The 17,466-nt window shown below is 35.1% G+C and overlaps 1 protein-coding gene and 1 pseudogene across 1 annotated transcript; one reads left to right on the top strand and one right to left on the bottom strand.

Annotated features, from left to right (window-relative positions):
• Positions 1-3,536: 3,536 nt before the first annotated feature.
• LOC131942124 (TWiK family of potassium channels protein 7-like) lies at positions 3,537-13,990 on the bottom strand. Its single transcript, XM_059301853.1, has 6 exons — positions 13,503-13,990; positions 11,659-11,831; positions 6,686-6,885; positions 5,483-5,552; positions 4,777-4,907; positions 3,537-4,068 (listed from the first exon to the last, which is right to left on the bottom strand). Exons 1-6 carry the CDS (start codon positions 13,757-13,759, stop codon positions 3,640-3,642), a joined length of 1,260 nt encoding a protein of 419 aa, XP_059157836.1. The 5' UTR covers positions 13,760-13,990; the 3' UTR covers positions 3,537-3,639.
• Positions 8,755-9,290, top strand: LOC131942123 (large ribosomal subunit protein eL14-like; annotated as a pseudogene).
• Positions 13,991-17,466: the final 3,476 nt, after the last annotated feature.

Below are 17,466 nucleotides of genomic sequence, written 5' to 3'. Positions count from 1 at the left end.
TTGTTAATATTTTATTACATTTTGAATTTTTGTGTAAACAATTTTCCGAAACCATAAGTAAAGTACTTCAAATTTGGTATAAACCATCCTTGCGTTAATGGCTATCGTCGGAACTAAAATCATAGGATTCTAATGAGGGATACATTATTTAGAAATTTTCTAAGTTCGATTTTTTTTGGTTTGACTTTGAAAAATTCTAAAAATTTCAAAATTTGCCACAATGGATATCTTCTAGTTCCAGCGATAGGCCATCCTGTTATGCATCTCCCAGCGTATTTTCAGCAGGATGGGCATAAATGTTGGAAAACCGCAGCCACAAATTACTTTGTAAAAATTTTTTGGTTAAAATATTTATAAAAAATGTTTCCATCATACATTAACTTTCTTTTATGTGCTGTTTTATAGCTCCTAATTAATTACTATTATGGTAAAAAAATTATGTGTGTATGTGTAATAGTTTTTTTTTGGCAAATTTTTTCGTCAATTTTCAAATGTCTGGGTGATACTGCCCCCTTAAGCAAAACTTATCCAAGGGAGACAACATAATATAATTTAAAAATAAATAAATATAAAAATGAATTAACCATTCAGCTTATTTTAATGTAAAAATTATTTTAAATAATGTGCATTTTAAACAAATATTAATTTAACAAAGCTAATTTTATCTAGAGTATTAGTTATAGAATGATTTTCTATTATTTTTTCATTCTAGTTTTTGTTATCATTAACCGCTTACATTTTGATGACAAGACTTTAAGTTATACTTAGTTTACTTTAATGATTTATTTAAAATAAGGTGGAAACGGCATTCTACCAGAAAAGATATTGATTTAGATTTACTTTCTAATAAATTTGAAAAAAAAAATGGTTGGAAACGTTGATTATGGCTCACCACGGTATGGAACAACAATTCTGTGAAATGTAAAATAATATGAACTACATATGGTTCGAGACCATTTTGTCTGTATTTGTGGGAGACAAAGAGGCTAGTTTTTTATACAATAGCGCTTTGGTAGACAAAAGCATATCATGATACGGAAATGCCAAAGTAATGCAGGGGTGAGAGTGTCGAGACTACAAAACAAAGGTCTCCCCGTTGAAAAATTCCTTTTGTGTAGAGAATTGTGCATTTCTTATCTAATAAAGCGAGTGGTAAATATAATTATATGAAATATTGTATGGGGCGTGGAGTACTTTTAAAGTGTTTTTGTATGATCCGTTGATTGTAAATAGCGTGTACCATTTTAGATCAGTCTAGCCAAAAAATTTAAGTTGATTTATTTATTTTATTTTTTAATCTGAGGCTTTTCCTCATCCTCCAGTCTAAACGGCTGAGCGACCAACCACCCCTACTTGATACTTCTGGGCTAAATGTTACATATTTGATCATGTATCTCTTGGGGGGGGGGGAGTGGCGTAGCGAGAGGGGGCCGGGGGGTGGGGTGCGGACCGCACCGGGTGATACCAATCCAAAAAAAGCAAAATGATGGAAGGAGTGGAGGGGTGACACTCTCTACCATAAAAGTTCAGTCAGAAGCTCCATCCAAGTTGAATCCCCGCTGTGCTTTCTATTCGTTAAATTATTATTTATAGTTTTTTCTTTTCTCTTAAACTTTGCGTCTCTTTTTGTTAATGTTGTGTAGTCTTTCTCTTTCGTTTAAAATTATAGTTTCTCCGTCTCTTCTATTGTCTTATACTCTCTACCCGTCTCTTTCTCTTGCTCTACTCGTTAACTTTGTTTGGCTCTTTTTTTTTACTGATGCAATTTTGACTAAAAAACGCTCGGACATTTAAAACAACCGTAGCTATGTTTATTATTATACAATCAGAAATCTACACAGTGAGAAAGGGCAACAAATTAGGTAATTAAACATAATAGACGATAGTAATGTAATAGCTTTCTTTATCGGCATTTTTAAAGCAACGATTATCTAAACCTAAACCCAAAACCTAAACCTCACTTCCCCCGCCCCCTCCCATGTAGGCCCTACTTCCGATTCCGAACTACGCCACTGTAACAATCACATTCACAATAATTTAAACATTACATATACAGATATTAAACACCAATATAGTTTCTTTATTTTTATTAAAAAAAAAACTGCTTGTATTAGTTTAAAGAGAAACACGTAACAAAGAGAAAATGTGATGAAACCAATCTAACCATTTTTATTTTTCTAGTTTTGTTTCACTAGATGCATTAGTTAACTAAGATTTAAATCGTAATTTCCCTACTTTTTCAGCAGTAATACACACTTTTGTTTCCAGTTAAAACTTTAAATATATATATAAATATATATATATATATATATATATATATATATATATATATATATATATATATATATATATATATATATATATATATATATATATATATATATATATATGTATATATATATATATATATATATATGTATATATATATATATATATATATATATATATATGTATATATATATATATATATATATTGATTCAATAGTAGACCACTATATATATAATATTAATAAAAATATAAATCTAATTGTGCATTAATTGAGATAGAGTAATCGAGGTAAATATTTTAGCAATCAAATAATAAGCAGTGATGAAAATCAATTAGTTTTAAAATGAACAGGGAAAGACATTGAAAAAAGACGACTGTACATTTTATTTGATAACCTTATGAACTATGATCTCAGCGTGATGTCTGTACTGTAGCTACTGGGATAGAATCTCAAGTGGTCTGTAGGTGCCTTTTGTTTTTGTGATGGTTGTTGTGATGGTTGTTGTGATGGTTGCAATGACGTTTTTTCGGAAACAGTTTTGACTACAGTTTTTTTGTGTGAATTTTGTAAATGTCTTTGTGAATGATATTCTTGCATGCTAAGTTATTTAGGTAGTATTTTGATGTAACTCATGAACGAAGGTTCAATGCTCTGAAGGATAGCTATCTTGGTATTAAAGGAGTGGAGGACAAGCAGACTGATCAATTTTGTTACAAGTAAAATAAACATATGTACACTTTTCAATAAAATATCGTGACACATTTATTATTTTGGATATAAAAAACAACTTTACAAGACAGCAGCAAAAAAGTTTGTGAAGTCAATACAAGTTTAAGATATTCTGAAAATAAAATTTAAAAAATAAATAAATCAGCGGATTATAGAAAACGTTATTTGTTTCGGTAAACTGTAATATTATATCATGATCTCATTAAAGACAATATTTTTTAAGCTTCAGGCATAATACACAGCCAAAGTTGTAAAATGGTCCAGAAATTATATCTTACAAATGGACGGACTCTTGATTTCATCTTACCCCTCCCCAGACACACCTCTCTGGTGTATAGAAATAAATTTATTTAAAAAAATACAATAACAACAAAAAAAAAAACAACATTTTTCTATACATGAGCAGCAGTGTTCACTGAGATTTTTAAATAAGGGTTCAATATTATTTTTTATAATTTACATTCATGTTAAACAAGAAAAAGCATAAATGAAACCATAATTTAAAAAAAAAAATAACCTTAGTATAAATCACAGTGTTTTAAAATATCAGATTGCGATTGGGTAACTAGACAACCAATCAGAACAAGGACCAACAATACTTGTATTATTGATTGATTTCTTATGCGATGCATCGACTCAATCAATCGTCTGCTTCCTTGTCTACGAGCCCCAACTTCTGCCCAATCCATCGAGCCTTTGCCACGATCTCCTCCTGCATGAGCGAGAAACACATGGACAAGATGGCCATACCGAACAACACGTACACACTTCCCAGCAGCAACTGCGCCTGCGCCTGGGGGTTCTCAAAGTCCGTGCCCGGAACTACGTCACCGAAACCGATGGTTGCCAAGGTGATGAAGCAGAAGTAAGCCGACTGGAGCCAGTCCCAGCCCTCCCACAGCCCGAAGAGGACGGCGCCGCCGAAGATGTAGCCACCGATGACGATCATGGTGATGGTCAAGGGCACGGTGATCTTCTCGTCGATGTCGTCGTCGTCGTCGTCGCTGTCCGAATCGTCGTCTAAGATAACAGGGTCGTTTTTCTTCAGATCCAGGGGGACGATTTTCACCTGCAGGAAATGATCAACTAAAATTATACATCAAAGGCTAAGTCGAGAAATGGCTTCTATAAAAAAATCTCACATTTACAAGTAAAGTGTGTATTTACATTCTTATAATAATGTAATCTATATGTAGTCTAAAAGTAAACATACACCATGTTCCTAAATAGGCTGCGGGTTATATAATTCACATGTTTACGTCTTATGCATCATATTGAAATGCTATTGAAGTAACCGAGTTCTTACAAAAACAACTTCTTTAAGTGCAGCTAAAAAAAGCATTAGTCCCACAACTGAAAACTTGTGATATCTAAAACTAAAGATAAAATGGCCAGAAAAAAATGGGCAAGAAGCCACCTGTCATGAGTGAGCAATCCATTGACAGGGATATAAAATTAAAAGCCTACCTTTTGGCCTGGTATATTAAAGCCCACATTTTGGCCAGGGATATTAAAGCCCACATAATGGCCAGGGATATTAAAGCCCACATGACTAATGAAGATATTATAAAATTATCGCGATGTAAGCGCTTGACTAGGGTTAAGAAGCATGGAAGGTACAGCAAGGGCTGCCGGGTTTACATGGGTTCTACTACAGAGATGCCAAAATAGTCCATTGAATTAGTATAGTGTCAGCCGTTTTTCTCCTTAGAGGCTACACTTGACTGAACTATCTCAAGAAATCTAACGTGAAGACGATTCAGCAGACGACACGTACCTTGCCCCTACTGGAGTTGCTAGAGGTGGGTCTCAACTTGCGGGTGTCGCTCATGTCCATGCTGTCTGTTGGTGAACTGGTGGAGATTCGCGTGAACTCGGTGGACGACGCTGGACTTGCGTTGGTCGCGCCTGAGAGTTCAGTTACAGTGTGAACAAAATAGTTTTTGTTTAATTAACGTAACTAAGAAATAATGGCATCTTCAAACTTAATCATAGTAGTTGTAGTTGTATTTGTCATCATCATTATCGTCACCACTATCACCATTATTATCATTATCAACAATCTCCTCTTCCTCTTTTTCCGAAAAATTATCGTTTTCATTGTAAAAGTAATTGTAATTGTTTTCGTTGTCATTGTCGTTTCCGTTTACTTTTATCGTCATTGGCATATCATTGTTATTCTCTTTGTTATTGCTAGTGTCAAAGTTGTATTAATTGTTGTGATCATTGCTTTATCGTTATCGTTATGGAAATGTTTATTATAGCTATCTTTACCGTTGTCATTGTCATTATTGTTAAAGGGTTGACATCAAAACTGAATTTATGTCTTTGGGAACTCATGTCAATAATCCTATTTAGTCGTTAGATCTTTAAACCTACTTACCTATTATACCTTTAAACCTATTTACCTCATATACCTGTATACCTGTTTAGCTGTTAGATCTTTAAACCTATTTACCTGCTATACCTGTAAACCAATTTACCTGTTAGACCTTGTTTGTCGGAGTCCCATTGCCCAGTGTTGCTACTTCCAGAGTCCTTCATCGACATCACCTGAACATACCGTAGAGTTTAGAATTTCTATCAATAGAACAATAAAGTGCCAAACTTCTAGTATTTAGCAACAGTACTAAACTTAGAGTTAAGTCTCTTATTTATAATAGTAGACTAAACATTTAACCATCCCCATGTCTGTATATTGTTTAGAATTACTATTTATTTACAAAGAACAAGGTATTGCAAACCTTGTTTGCTCATAATATTATTAATAAGTAAGTATTATTTTGGTACACTGTGGAATGTCAATACGGCTTAAATGAGATATCTCTATCTAGTACCTTAAAGAGAAATCAATAAAAAAAAATCGCGCTGATTCGTAAATTTATACAAATCTTCCCTTACCCACTGTCCCACTTCGTCACAAAATGATGCCCCCCCCCCCCCCCCAACATGACGCCACTCTTAACCCGACTCTCAATTTGTTTAAAATTCCGTAAGGGGATATAACCAAGCTGGGTTGCTATTTTGTCAAAAATATAGATGGAGTTATTTTCCTTTGAAAGGAAAATAACGGAGAAAATAATTTAGATATAGAATTAGCCGTAAACATTAATAATCACTAGTAATTTTTTTTTTAATTAAATTAGAACATTTTAGTCACTCGATGTTAAGTTTATTGAAATACTTTCAGAAAATTGACACAATATAAAATTAAAATATAAATAATGATAAAAATTAACTGATAAAATGCATATTAGTAATTAATTTTAAACATACAAATTGTGGCCTAATACTATCGAATCTAACTTTCTCCTTCCATGTTACAAGGTCCTACCCCCGCACCCCCCCCCCCCACTTAGTAATGGGACTCATTATCGATAGACCATACTGAGCATTTCCGTAACATTTGACCCTTTCCTTAATACTGACATCATTAATGAATATGATTTTAACCCAATTCCCAAACTGCGGCATCGATAGAAAACAACACTTTGATATGATACTCTACTGTCCTTCCTACTAAATGAGAAGTCCTCGCTATACATTAAATTATAATTTACCACATTTTTTCTTAAACACTTTCTGAATGTTTATTTAAAAATTAAGATATAGTTCCGATAAAGCTGATAAAAAAACAGCAAATAGAATAAAATACAAAGTAATGAAAATAAAAGAAAGTTCCCCACCTTGTTGTTGCTCTCCTTACTTTTCTTCTTCCCCTTGAAGCACCCACAGCAGCAAATCTTGGCGTAGATGAAGCGAAAGATGTCAGCCAGGGCGTCTCCCAAGTTGGCCAAACAAAGCAGCATCAATGGGATCCCTAGCACGGCGTAGGCGATACAGACCAGCCGGCCCCAGACTGTCTTGGGTGCTATGTGACCATAGCCTGCAGGTGTTAAAGACAGAATCTTATAGACATTAGACCGTCTTGGGTGCTATGTGACCATAGCCTGTAAGGACAAGAGTCAGAGACATGGAATCTTATAGACATTAGACCATCATTTTGAGTATACATTGTGTATACACATCTTAATCAACATTTTGAATTCAATTCACATCGCATTTTACTTAAGTAATATTTAAAATTCACAGTGCATTTTTACTCCTAAATCACGATAACATTTGAACTATTTACACGAACATTAAGCTTATCGTAACTAGCACATAAATAGACCTATTACTATATGGAATCATGATGTTTAGTTGAATTGACATTGGCCATTATTCATTATTTGAAATTAAAACATTTAGTTTAGTACAACTGACATAAACCACCAAGTCATAGTTTGAGAAATTTATATACAAAATATATACTTCATCCAGTGTCTGCTCTCTCATCCCCCCTAAAATTTAAGTTCGGTCCCTACCGAATATTTCAAGTGATCCCCCCCCCCCCCCACCCCACCCTTAGAAAAATGTCTGTCTGAAACACTGATATATTGGGGGTATGATTAAGGGCGGAGGTACTATCAAATGATAAACTAAAGCCTGTGTTAAACTACTACGTTTTTAAAGTGACATCCCCCTCCCATCCCAAAACATAAATCTATATTTTAAAAAAATGTGATCAATAAACTTCAAACTGCGGAATAAGATTGAATTTTTTTCAGAACTTTTGTGTACAAATTGAGTAAAAACAACATCTAAAAACCCACGATGAACAAAGCAGTATCGATTTAAAAGAAACCAATATCGATTACAGTTGTTTTTGCATTGATTGTTACAGAACTTTGTCCACTGTTCCAAACGATTCTTCTCAAGTTTTCTGTTATCGATCCTATATAGTTAATTTCTTTTCCACATCTAGGGTCAGCTGCAGTGCTAAGTTAAGACGGCAGCGATTTTTGTATTGTTGGTAGTCGTTTTGTAAAATAGTAGCCCTTTGTAATGTTTGAATAATGTAGTCCTTTTGTAAAATATAGTAGCCCTTTGTAAAGATAGAATATTATAGTCCTTTTGTAAAATTGTAGCCATTTTTAATGTTAGAATAATTTAGTCGTTTTGTAAAATTGTAGCCATTTTTAATGTTAGAATAATGTAGTCGTTTTGTAAAATTGTAGCCATTTTTTATGTTAGAATACTGTAGTCTTTTTTTAAAATAGTAACCCTTTTTATTGTTAGAATAGGCCTACTTTAGTCCTTTTGTAAAATAGAATCTTCTTCAGGGGCGGAAGTACAGTGCCGCCAGACCCCGCAATGCGGGGGGGGGGGGGGGGGGGGGGGGGCACGACGTTAGGGGCCCAATTCCGACCAAAAAAAACACAATGAATTTTCTTTTCATAAATAATGTTTTTCGTGCACCTTGATAGAGGTTTTGTAAAGAAAAAAAAACAGGTCTACTCTAGCAGTGATTGTTCTACAGTAACTAACACACACTGTTGCGTAGAAAAATATAAAATTTACAAGAGCTGTACTTTGAAAGATAGGCAAAAGTTCAGACTACTTCCATGACTTTCTGCCCTTAATTAAAACACGGGTGCCCATAAAGCTCATTTAAATAGTTTTGTACTATGTAAATTAAAAAGCAATGTATTCTCTTTATTATTATTTAAATAAAGTATACTAAAGAATCCTATAGCTATAAAAATGAATGTATTCAAAACTAATAATATAAATACAAAAAATCATAAAAATAAACATAACGCGAGAAACCATTGCACAAATCAAGCTTACGTGTTTATATAATTTTGACCAGCTTGCCTTTTTTTTCTTTTTTTGACACAATTTTCAGTAAACATTTATAAAACACGATTATATGCCTTACAATAGATTTGTTGAGATTGGCCGTGTGGCCTATGTTGCCCATGGAGATGATAAAAGCCAAATTAGTTGCAATTGTTGATGTCATTGACCAAAACAGAGCTCCTGTAGATAGCCCTTTCTCAGATGTGGGTCGCAAAGATTTAAATTTTAAAGCACTCCATCTTACACAGTTTACAATTAACATTGAACCCTCTGCTAGGTCAGGAACAGTTAAGAAAGCTTGGGAGAAAGAAGAGATAACAAAGAAGTGGGAGCAATCCACCAGGGCCAAGAAACTAGCTAGAGCTCAAAGGAGAGCCGAATTGACGCATTTTGAGAGGTTCAAGCTAATGAAAGCAAAGCAGGCTTGTAATCGCCTAACCAACATAGAATATGGTAGATTGTGGAAAGCAGAGCGCAAAGCCCCAGCTAAGCCCAAGAAGCTTAAAAAAAAAGAAGACTGCCAAGAAGTAAACTGTATTAGGGTCAAAAAATTGTAATTTAAGATTGCATTAAAGTTGATGGTAATCAAAAAAAAAAAAAAAAAAACACGATTATTGCGGGCCCGAAATGAGTTCGGACTTATTTTTGTCTGGTTCGTTATCTCAGAGTGGTTATACATTGCAATAAAATAGATTAAAATGCACAGGTAATAGACTATTTAAAAATTAGAGAAGCAGACTACTTATATGTATGTATGTATATGTATATATATATATATATATATATATATATATATATATATATATATATATATATATATATATATATATATATATATATATATATATATATATATATATATATATATATATATTTATATCTATATCTATATCTATATCTATATCTATATATATATATATATATATATATATATATATATATATATATATATATATATATATATATATATATATATATACACTTACATATAAGGGGGGGACCCAAAAAATTTTTTTGCGGGGGAGCCTTTTTTCCCAGTTCCGCCACTGATCTTCTTTTGTCATTTTGTAAAGTAGTAGCCCTATTATTTTTACGGTAATCTAGTTGTACAGCGGTTGTCTTTCTTACACTATTAGGTCAGTTAGTAAAATTGCAGGCTTTTAATCTAAGAGATTTTATATAAAGTTAGCCCATTTTACATTACAGTAGTCATTTTAAAAAATAATTTAAAATACAGTAATATACAAGCCCTTTCTTAGACAACGGCGACCTGTTTACGTCATTAACTAACGCTGTCTCTTTTGTTTTCAGAATCGTGTCTTTGAAATTTAAGCACACGCCTTTTTACTTTCTCGTATATACGAAGTATAGAGAAAGTATTGTAATCGTGCACAAAAATCACTTGAAATTTTAACTATTTTCACCGTATTACACCTCAGTCCTTCATCACATCCGAAGTATAGAGGACTTATTTTAATCGGGCAAAAATTATCAATCCAGATTTATCAAAATTAAAAGGTTTTATGCGTATTCCAGTCTGAAAAACTGGGCTCTGCAATTCTGTCCGTATGTCTGTGTGTCTGTGTGTGTGTGTGTCCGTGTGTAAACACGATAACTTGAGTACCGTTACAGCTAGGTTGATGAAATTTCATATATAAGTATTTTATCAAAATCGTAGATCCGTATCAACTTTTGAGCGATTTCGGATAACCGGAAGTGGTACTTTTTCTACTTTGAATTTTTCAAAAGCCTATAACTTGAGTACTATTTCAGATAGATAAATGAAATTTGATATGTAAGTAAAAGATCTAATTCTCTACCTTCTGTCAAATTTTGAGAATTTTTCGTTGACCGGAAGTACTTATTTACGCTACTTCCGATTTCTCAAAAAACTAATGTAAATTTTAAAAGTACTAATAATATTGCGCACTATTATGCGCTTTTTTATTCGCGTTCACTTGGTGTGCAATTAATTTGTCTACGAGATTTTATTCTATTTTTAAAACTTTAAGTATTTAAAATGGATTAAAAATCATGTCTATAGCCCGAGTTCCCATCCCCTGTTATTTTATATAAGAATATTCGAGAAAGTTTAGGGGAGATCACTCCCGGTTTATTATTATTTAGAAGTTGACAAACAATGGTAAGGATTTACTAAGGGAATGTTTTACGTTCCTGCTATATAAGACTATATTTTAAATAGTCGTTTTCCATATTGTGGTTTAAGTTCATATCAACTGAATTATATCCTACACTGTGTTTATGTATGTTTTTTTTTGTGTACATTGTGGTATAAGGTCGACTTGTCACTGAGTACTTAATGATTCTAAATTAATTCTATATTAATTATTTTCTGGTTTGATGAAGAGAAAAAAAACCGTAGAAAAATAAATATTTACTTATCAAATATGTTTTTCTTGCTGTTAATTTTACGTTAGGGATTTGAATTAGTATTCAGTTAGCGCTTGGGTGAAGATTAAGTTTTTGTTTGTTTGTCAGGGTTAAGAGTAGAGTTAAACTCTTGATATATACATTAAGTCCTTCGGGTTTTCGTTGATAACTAGCTGCAAAGCTAATCCGCTTGGGCGCTTTTAAAGAACATGTTTAAAACCTAATATGGTTTTGTTTTGGGGACGGGATGGCCTAGTAGTAGAAAGTCCCCAGACTGCTATGTGACTATAACTCGAGTTCGAATCCTGGTTTAAGTCAGTAAAACGTCCTTGAGTCCACTCGGCTTTGATGGGTATCTGACCACACTATCCTTTCAATATGCCGAGGTCCCTGAAACAGATGAACTACTTCATCTGCTCCATGTGTCTTGGGCACGAACTGGAATAAGATGATGATGGTTTGTTTAAAATGTCACGACCATTGAACACACTACGGGATAGGCTCGGAATACAGCAACACGATCCTGCTAGTTCAAGTCGTGATATCTGTGGTTAACAGGGTAGATGACCACTCGGAGACTCACCGATGGTAGTTATGACCGTCACAGAGAACAGCACGGCACCAGCCCATGACCACTTGTAGTTGGGACCGTTGTCTTTACCGTACAGACCACACCAGCTGCCGTCGTAGGCGATGGCCAAGGTGTTGTTCCTGAAGGTCTGTAGAACGCTCTGGATCTGGATGATCATCAGCTCTCTGGGGGGGGGGGAGGCGAACAACAGTTAAATCAACATGCCAATAGGTTTAACGAATTAACAGATTTAACAAAGCATAATGATATATAACTACACATCACTAGATTGAAAAAACCAATCAACAGATTTAACAGCACTTCATGAAATATTAAAACACATCAGTAGAGTAAAACAGCAAATCAATATGTTTAATAGCACGTAAATATATTAGCAAACTATCAATAGATTTAATTAAGCGTCAATAAATATAGTAGTTTAGTAGTTCATCCATATTAGCAATACACTTTTCACAAATAATTAATCATCGATAACTAGATTTTAAAAGCTATTAACCTCAACGAGTGTGTGTCCAAATTGTGCTTGGATTTAGATTTAAGTAAGGCAATAATCTTTAGATGTTAAGTAAAGCAGGGTCGGTAGAGTTTAAGTAAGGCTGGGGATGTAGGCAAACAAAAACTTTGCACCTGTCTAGTGTTAACGATGGCTGAGGTTGGAGTTCTAATCCGTGCGACTCAGACAAGACTGGAACCTATTGTAATTAATACCTTAGGTTCGCTTTGTAGGTGAGAAATTTCCCCACTAGCGTTTTATTTCAGAAAATGTGTAAGGGGGGGGGGGGCACTTCGAATTTCCGGTTAGCAGGACAGCAGACGTGCAAATAGATGCCTGAAAGAAACCCCGACTCCAAATGCAGGAAAACAGTGTAAAACACACGATACGCACTTTTTAAAATATAAAAACATGCCCATTACCGGTGTGAAAGAGTTGGACAAAATATCAAATAAAGAGAAAATATGCTTGTTAGTTGGCTGAAAACGTGCCCGTAAAGGTAGTTGGTAAAATTATGATCAGATGCCAGTTCTTTAACAAGAGCTCTAAAATATGCTGGCCTTTAGTTTAATTAAATTAACATAATGTAGATACTCAGAGTACCCACCAGAAGGTACAGCAGCGGCGCGAATGTATGTATTGTACCAATTTTCATAAAGTAAGCAACGATTCTATCCACCTGTCTGTGTTAGTTGTAACTGTACAATACAACCGTAGCCCATTTGCCTATAACCGTGAGTAGTAATTTATTCTATAACCTACACTTAGTCCATTTATTCTACATGTAGTCCATTCATCTATAACCCACATGTAGTCTATCTATAACCCACATGTAGTCCTTCTCTGTAGACGCACAAGTTAAAACTACCCACCAGGGTAACATCTGCCTTTACCGTACACACAATGACATGGTGCCAACGTTTATGCGAGCATTTGCAATGTCATAGGTCCGTTGGCGTCCTTTAACATAGCGATAATATTAAGATCTCTCTCCCTGAACAAGGTAACCACTGTGTGAGTTCTAAGGTTAACCATCCAGATGTTATGACCTCAGGTCCATATCTCACTTGCCGGCATGATATCATGATGTCAAGACCCCATTTCACCTGTCGTCATGACATATTGACCCCCATCTCACCTGCCGTCAAAACGTCACGACTCCCCGACCCCCATCTCACCTGTCGTCATGACACGTATTGACCCCCCGACCCATATCTCACTAGCTGTCATGATATCATGAAGTCATAACCCGCATCTCACCTACCGGCAGTCATGATGTGACGATACCGGACCTCCATCTCACCTGCCGTCAAAACGTCACGACCCCCGACCCCCATCTCACCTGCTAGCGTTGGTGGTTATCGCCCCTCCGTAATCATAGAAGATCTTCATGGTGGAGCTGATGGTCTTGCTCTCCATGGGCTCGTACTCCGCCCTGGCGTCGTAGCAGATCTGCTGCTCGTTGTTCTTCTCCAGGTGCTCAAAGATGAACCCCCCGGCCACACTGTACAGCACGACCATGGAGCACAGGCCGATGTGGGAGAAGAGAAACTTCATCACCATTTTACAACAGCTGTCTTTTTTTGCCGGGGCCCCCATGATCACTTCACACAAAAATAAAGCTTATTCAAAATTAAAAATATATTTTTAAAAATTAAAAAAATCGGTATAAAATGTAAAAATCTAGTTTCAGTTGTTTAGAAAATATCCGAGTTAAAGTTAACGATCACTCAACTTAACGATTAATCAAACGAGTTAGAGTTAACGACTAATCCATAAAATCACAGCACCGCAGGTGGGTGTCTGGACAACAAGCAGACGTCAAATGATCAGACGACCCGCTGTTTGCCGCCAGCCTCGATGTGATGCCGTTGTCCCCACAAAGTCCCGGATACCTGACGTTATCGATGTTTTTTGCTCTAATCCCGTTCGGCGACTTAACGAGTTGAAAATATTTTTAACGTAATTGAATTTCTGTTTAGAAATTAGTCTGAGAAATGTATCACTATATTATTTGATAATTTGTTTTCATAATCTCATTTATTCTAACAGTTTTTCAAGTTTAAAGTTTTATAAGCACTATTTATAAACGTTATTGTGCATGTTCCAAAATTATTTTTTTTTGAACTAATAAGATTGAAATTTAGACATTATTGCATTGTCGTCGGGAATATAATTATTCGCAGAGTTGGGAAGAAATTTATATCCATAACTGAGTGACGGAGTTTGAAATATTAAACCATGAACACGAACATACAAGCATTTTATAAAACAAAAAAATAGATATATCGAGTCTGATTTTTGTGGTGAAAAAAAATAGTTTCAATAAAATAAGTGTCTACTAAAAATAAGTGTCTATCCCACAGTACTGTCTTACATTGACTTAAAAGATTTAACTTTTGACGTTGTTTATCAAACTGTTTGCATCAAGTGTAGGCGGCTACTTGGTCGCTGTGCAGGACGATGTTGAAATCAAATGATTCTTCTATAGGAGCATTACTTCCACGGGGCTCTAACACCACTGATCATGATAATATTGCAGGATGCTCAATTAAAAAATCTAACGTCAAGAAACGTATCAGGCTGGTATTGTATTAGAAATAGAGATAAAAATTACAACAGCAAGCCCATGTGATCGATATGTTGATCATGTTTGTTCAATAATCAATAAATCAATCGAGATGCTGAATTAAGAAAAAAAACAATATTCTTTCAACCTTTTCAAATGAATTCAATACTTGCATAGATAAATAGCTGTCTAGTTTTCTAAAAAAAAATCTTCTTGCAAATTGTTAGAAATATAGGCCTATATATATATATATATATATATATATATATATATATATATATATATATATATATATATATATATATATATATATATACTCTTATGAACAAACGTATAAATGTGCCATTTGTCAAAAGCAACTACATTGCTAGTTATTGAAATTGAGCTATGAATTTAGTTTCAACGTTCTAAAGACGCCAGCCATGAAACCAATTTAACATGAAACTGATGTAGTTGTAAAGCCAATGTTAAATGTATTGACTGTATGGAGCGAAGTTTTCCATAATTTTAGTTTTAAAACCTGTTACAGTTGACAGAATCATTTTAGACTTGATATAAACAGCAACACCTTTCTCTTCTCTCCCTCTTCCCACCTTTCTCTCTTCTCTCCCTACTCCCACCTTTATCTCTCTTCTCTCCCTCCTCCCACCTTTCTCTCTCTTCTCTCCCTCCTCCCACCTTTCTCTCTTCTCTCCCTCCTCCCACCTTTCTCTCTCTTCTCTCCCTCCTCCCACCTTTCTCTCTTCTCTCCCTCCTCCCACCTTTCTCTCTTCTCTCCCTCCTCCCACCTTTGTCTCCTCTCCCCTCCTACCCCTTTATTTACCTCACTCCCTGTATTCTACTCTCACAAAAATTAAATAAATTTACAACACAAAAGACGCAGCTTCTAAATAATTGAGTATCGGGCGATGTTTAAAATATATCGATTCGAATCTCCCGACAGGTTTGGGTGAGGTTTCTTTCAGCCTGCATGGCCGACACTTGGGCGTGTCGATAACCTCCATCTCCATCGACTGGTATCGATTCCTCATTGAACGGAAAACACAATGACGTCACCAGCCAAAGCAATGGGCCGTGACTCGCGCCCCAGCTATCGGCGAAGTCTCGGAGAACTAGCGAATGCCAGAAAAAGCTGGGTTCGCTGTTTGATGCTAACGTTTGTGCTGGAGGCACGCAATAGGGATGGGATTAACGTAACATAAGGTTGAATATTCGTTTAACAAAAGGGTGACTTAATATGGAATCTAGTTTGTTATTTTTTTATACTTCTTAGCTTAATGATCTGATTATCGTAGTAATGCTAGCAAAAAAAAATAAAAAAAATAAATAAAAAAATAAATAAAAAAAACAGCCACAGCAACATAATAACTAATACTTTGAATTGTTATATTAAAGCGGTTGTATTACTATTGATGCATTTGTAATGTCACAATAAAAAAATTATATTTCAAATTTGTGAAGCTAGTTAAAAAACACATGTAAAAAATACAACAAGACAGTAGCTCATGTAACACAAAGGCGAGTCTCTAGTGCATGAAAGGTGGATGGCTGAAACTTATTCCCGAAAGGTAGAAATTTTTCACACGATTATTGGACGAAAATTCGAGATTTTGTTCTAAAAAACTACATTACGTGGGTACGACCTAAGGTTTATACTACCTTAATTTCGAACCGTTTTAGGTGGGTTGGAGTAGTCGGGCGGGTAAGTCCTGAGTTCAAACCCTAGGGCAGATAAGGCTTGACACACTTAGATTATGAAATTTAAATTAATAACAAGTTGTTTTTTTTTAAAATTAATTCCTGGTGTCATTGTTGCTGTTTATATCTATCTAGGAGAGAAAACTCCGAAATCAAACAAGGATGGAGTCCCTTTGGCGATATGATTACCTAATTATCTAATTTCCCTTCTGCAGCTCCTGCGAGTTAACTGATTCCAAGTTGTCAATCAGCTGTGTGAAGCGAGGAGGTCCTACATAGGTGCAACATCTGGCTCTGCATGCTTTGTGATTGTATTTCCATTGCGCAATCATCGAATGGTTTATTAGACTATGGTGCCATATTTTAGGTGTGTAGTACTTAACACACAACATAATTTAACATGGCTCCATATTGAAAAAGAATTATATGACGCGCTTTGTAAATCCAAGTACAAGGCCTGAGCAGGAAGTTGAGAAGAGCCAGGTGTATACATGCATCACGGCTCACCCCCAGTAACAGTCGTCATAGACCCAATGGTGAGGTATTTTCTACACAGTTTGGTATCAGAAGTGTCGCAGGAGCTGCCAGAGTTGGTTTTCTGAGTTTTCCATGTTTGCTCTCCTAGATGGGTTGTTGTCCGTTTTTAACGAGCCTAAAGGTTTGAACTTATAATTTATTGGCGTAGCAACAACACGTTACTCGATCGACCACTCTGAGCCCCTTTTGGTGCGTACTGATTTATGAACGTAAAACTAAGTCTTGGTTCATGGATAAAAAAAATCTAGTTACGTCCTTGATTCTTCTCTGTAAAAAAAAAAAAATCACCAACATAGGACCAACAAAGTTCTACAATCAGAACATCTGAGATCACCCACATAAAGTTAGTATTTCCTACGTGACAAGTTGACTCAGACAGCTGAAGAACAAAACCTTCCCCTTCCCCACACACCCGCTCACTCACACACTCGTCTTATCTGATCAAACTTAAGGGCCATACATTATTTTTTCAACCTGACATTATTCAAGTCCACATCTCTTC

Source organism: Physella acuta, unplaced genomic scaffold (genome assembly GCF_028476545.2).
Source record: "Physella acuta isolate Inbredline_101_S28 unplaced genomic scaffold, ASM2847654v3 ptg000389l, whole genome shotgun sequence".
In the NCBI taxonomy this organism is placed as follows: Eukaryota; Metazoa; Mollusca; class Gastropoda; family Physidae; genus Physella; species Physella acuta.
The sequence above is the reverse complement of the archived record's forward strand: the minus strand, read 5'-3'. Positions and strand labels throughout refer to the sequence as shown.

Coding starts and splice junctions, on each gene's coding strand:
- LOC131942124 (XM_059301853.1), bottom strand. CDS start 13,759: ATGGGGGCCCCGGCAAAAAAAGACAGCTGTTGTAAAATGGTGATGAAG. Junction 4,908..5,482: donor CGACAAACAAGGTCTAACAG/GTAAATTGGTTT, acceptor CTGAACTCTCAG/GCGCGACCAACGCAAGTCCA. Junction 4,069..4,776: donor GCAACTCCAGTAGGGGCAAG/GTACGTGTCGTC, acceptor CATTTCCTGCAG/GTGAAAATCGTCCCCCTGGA.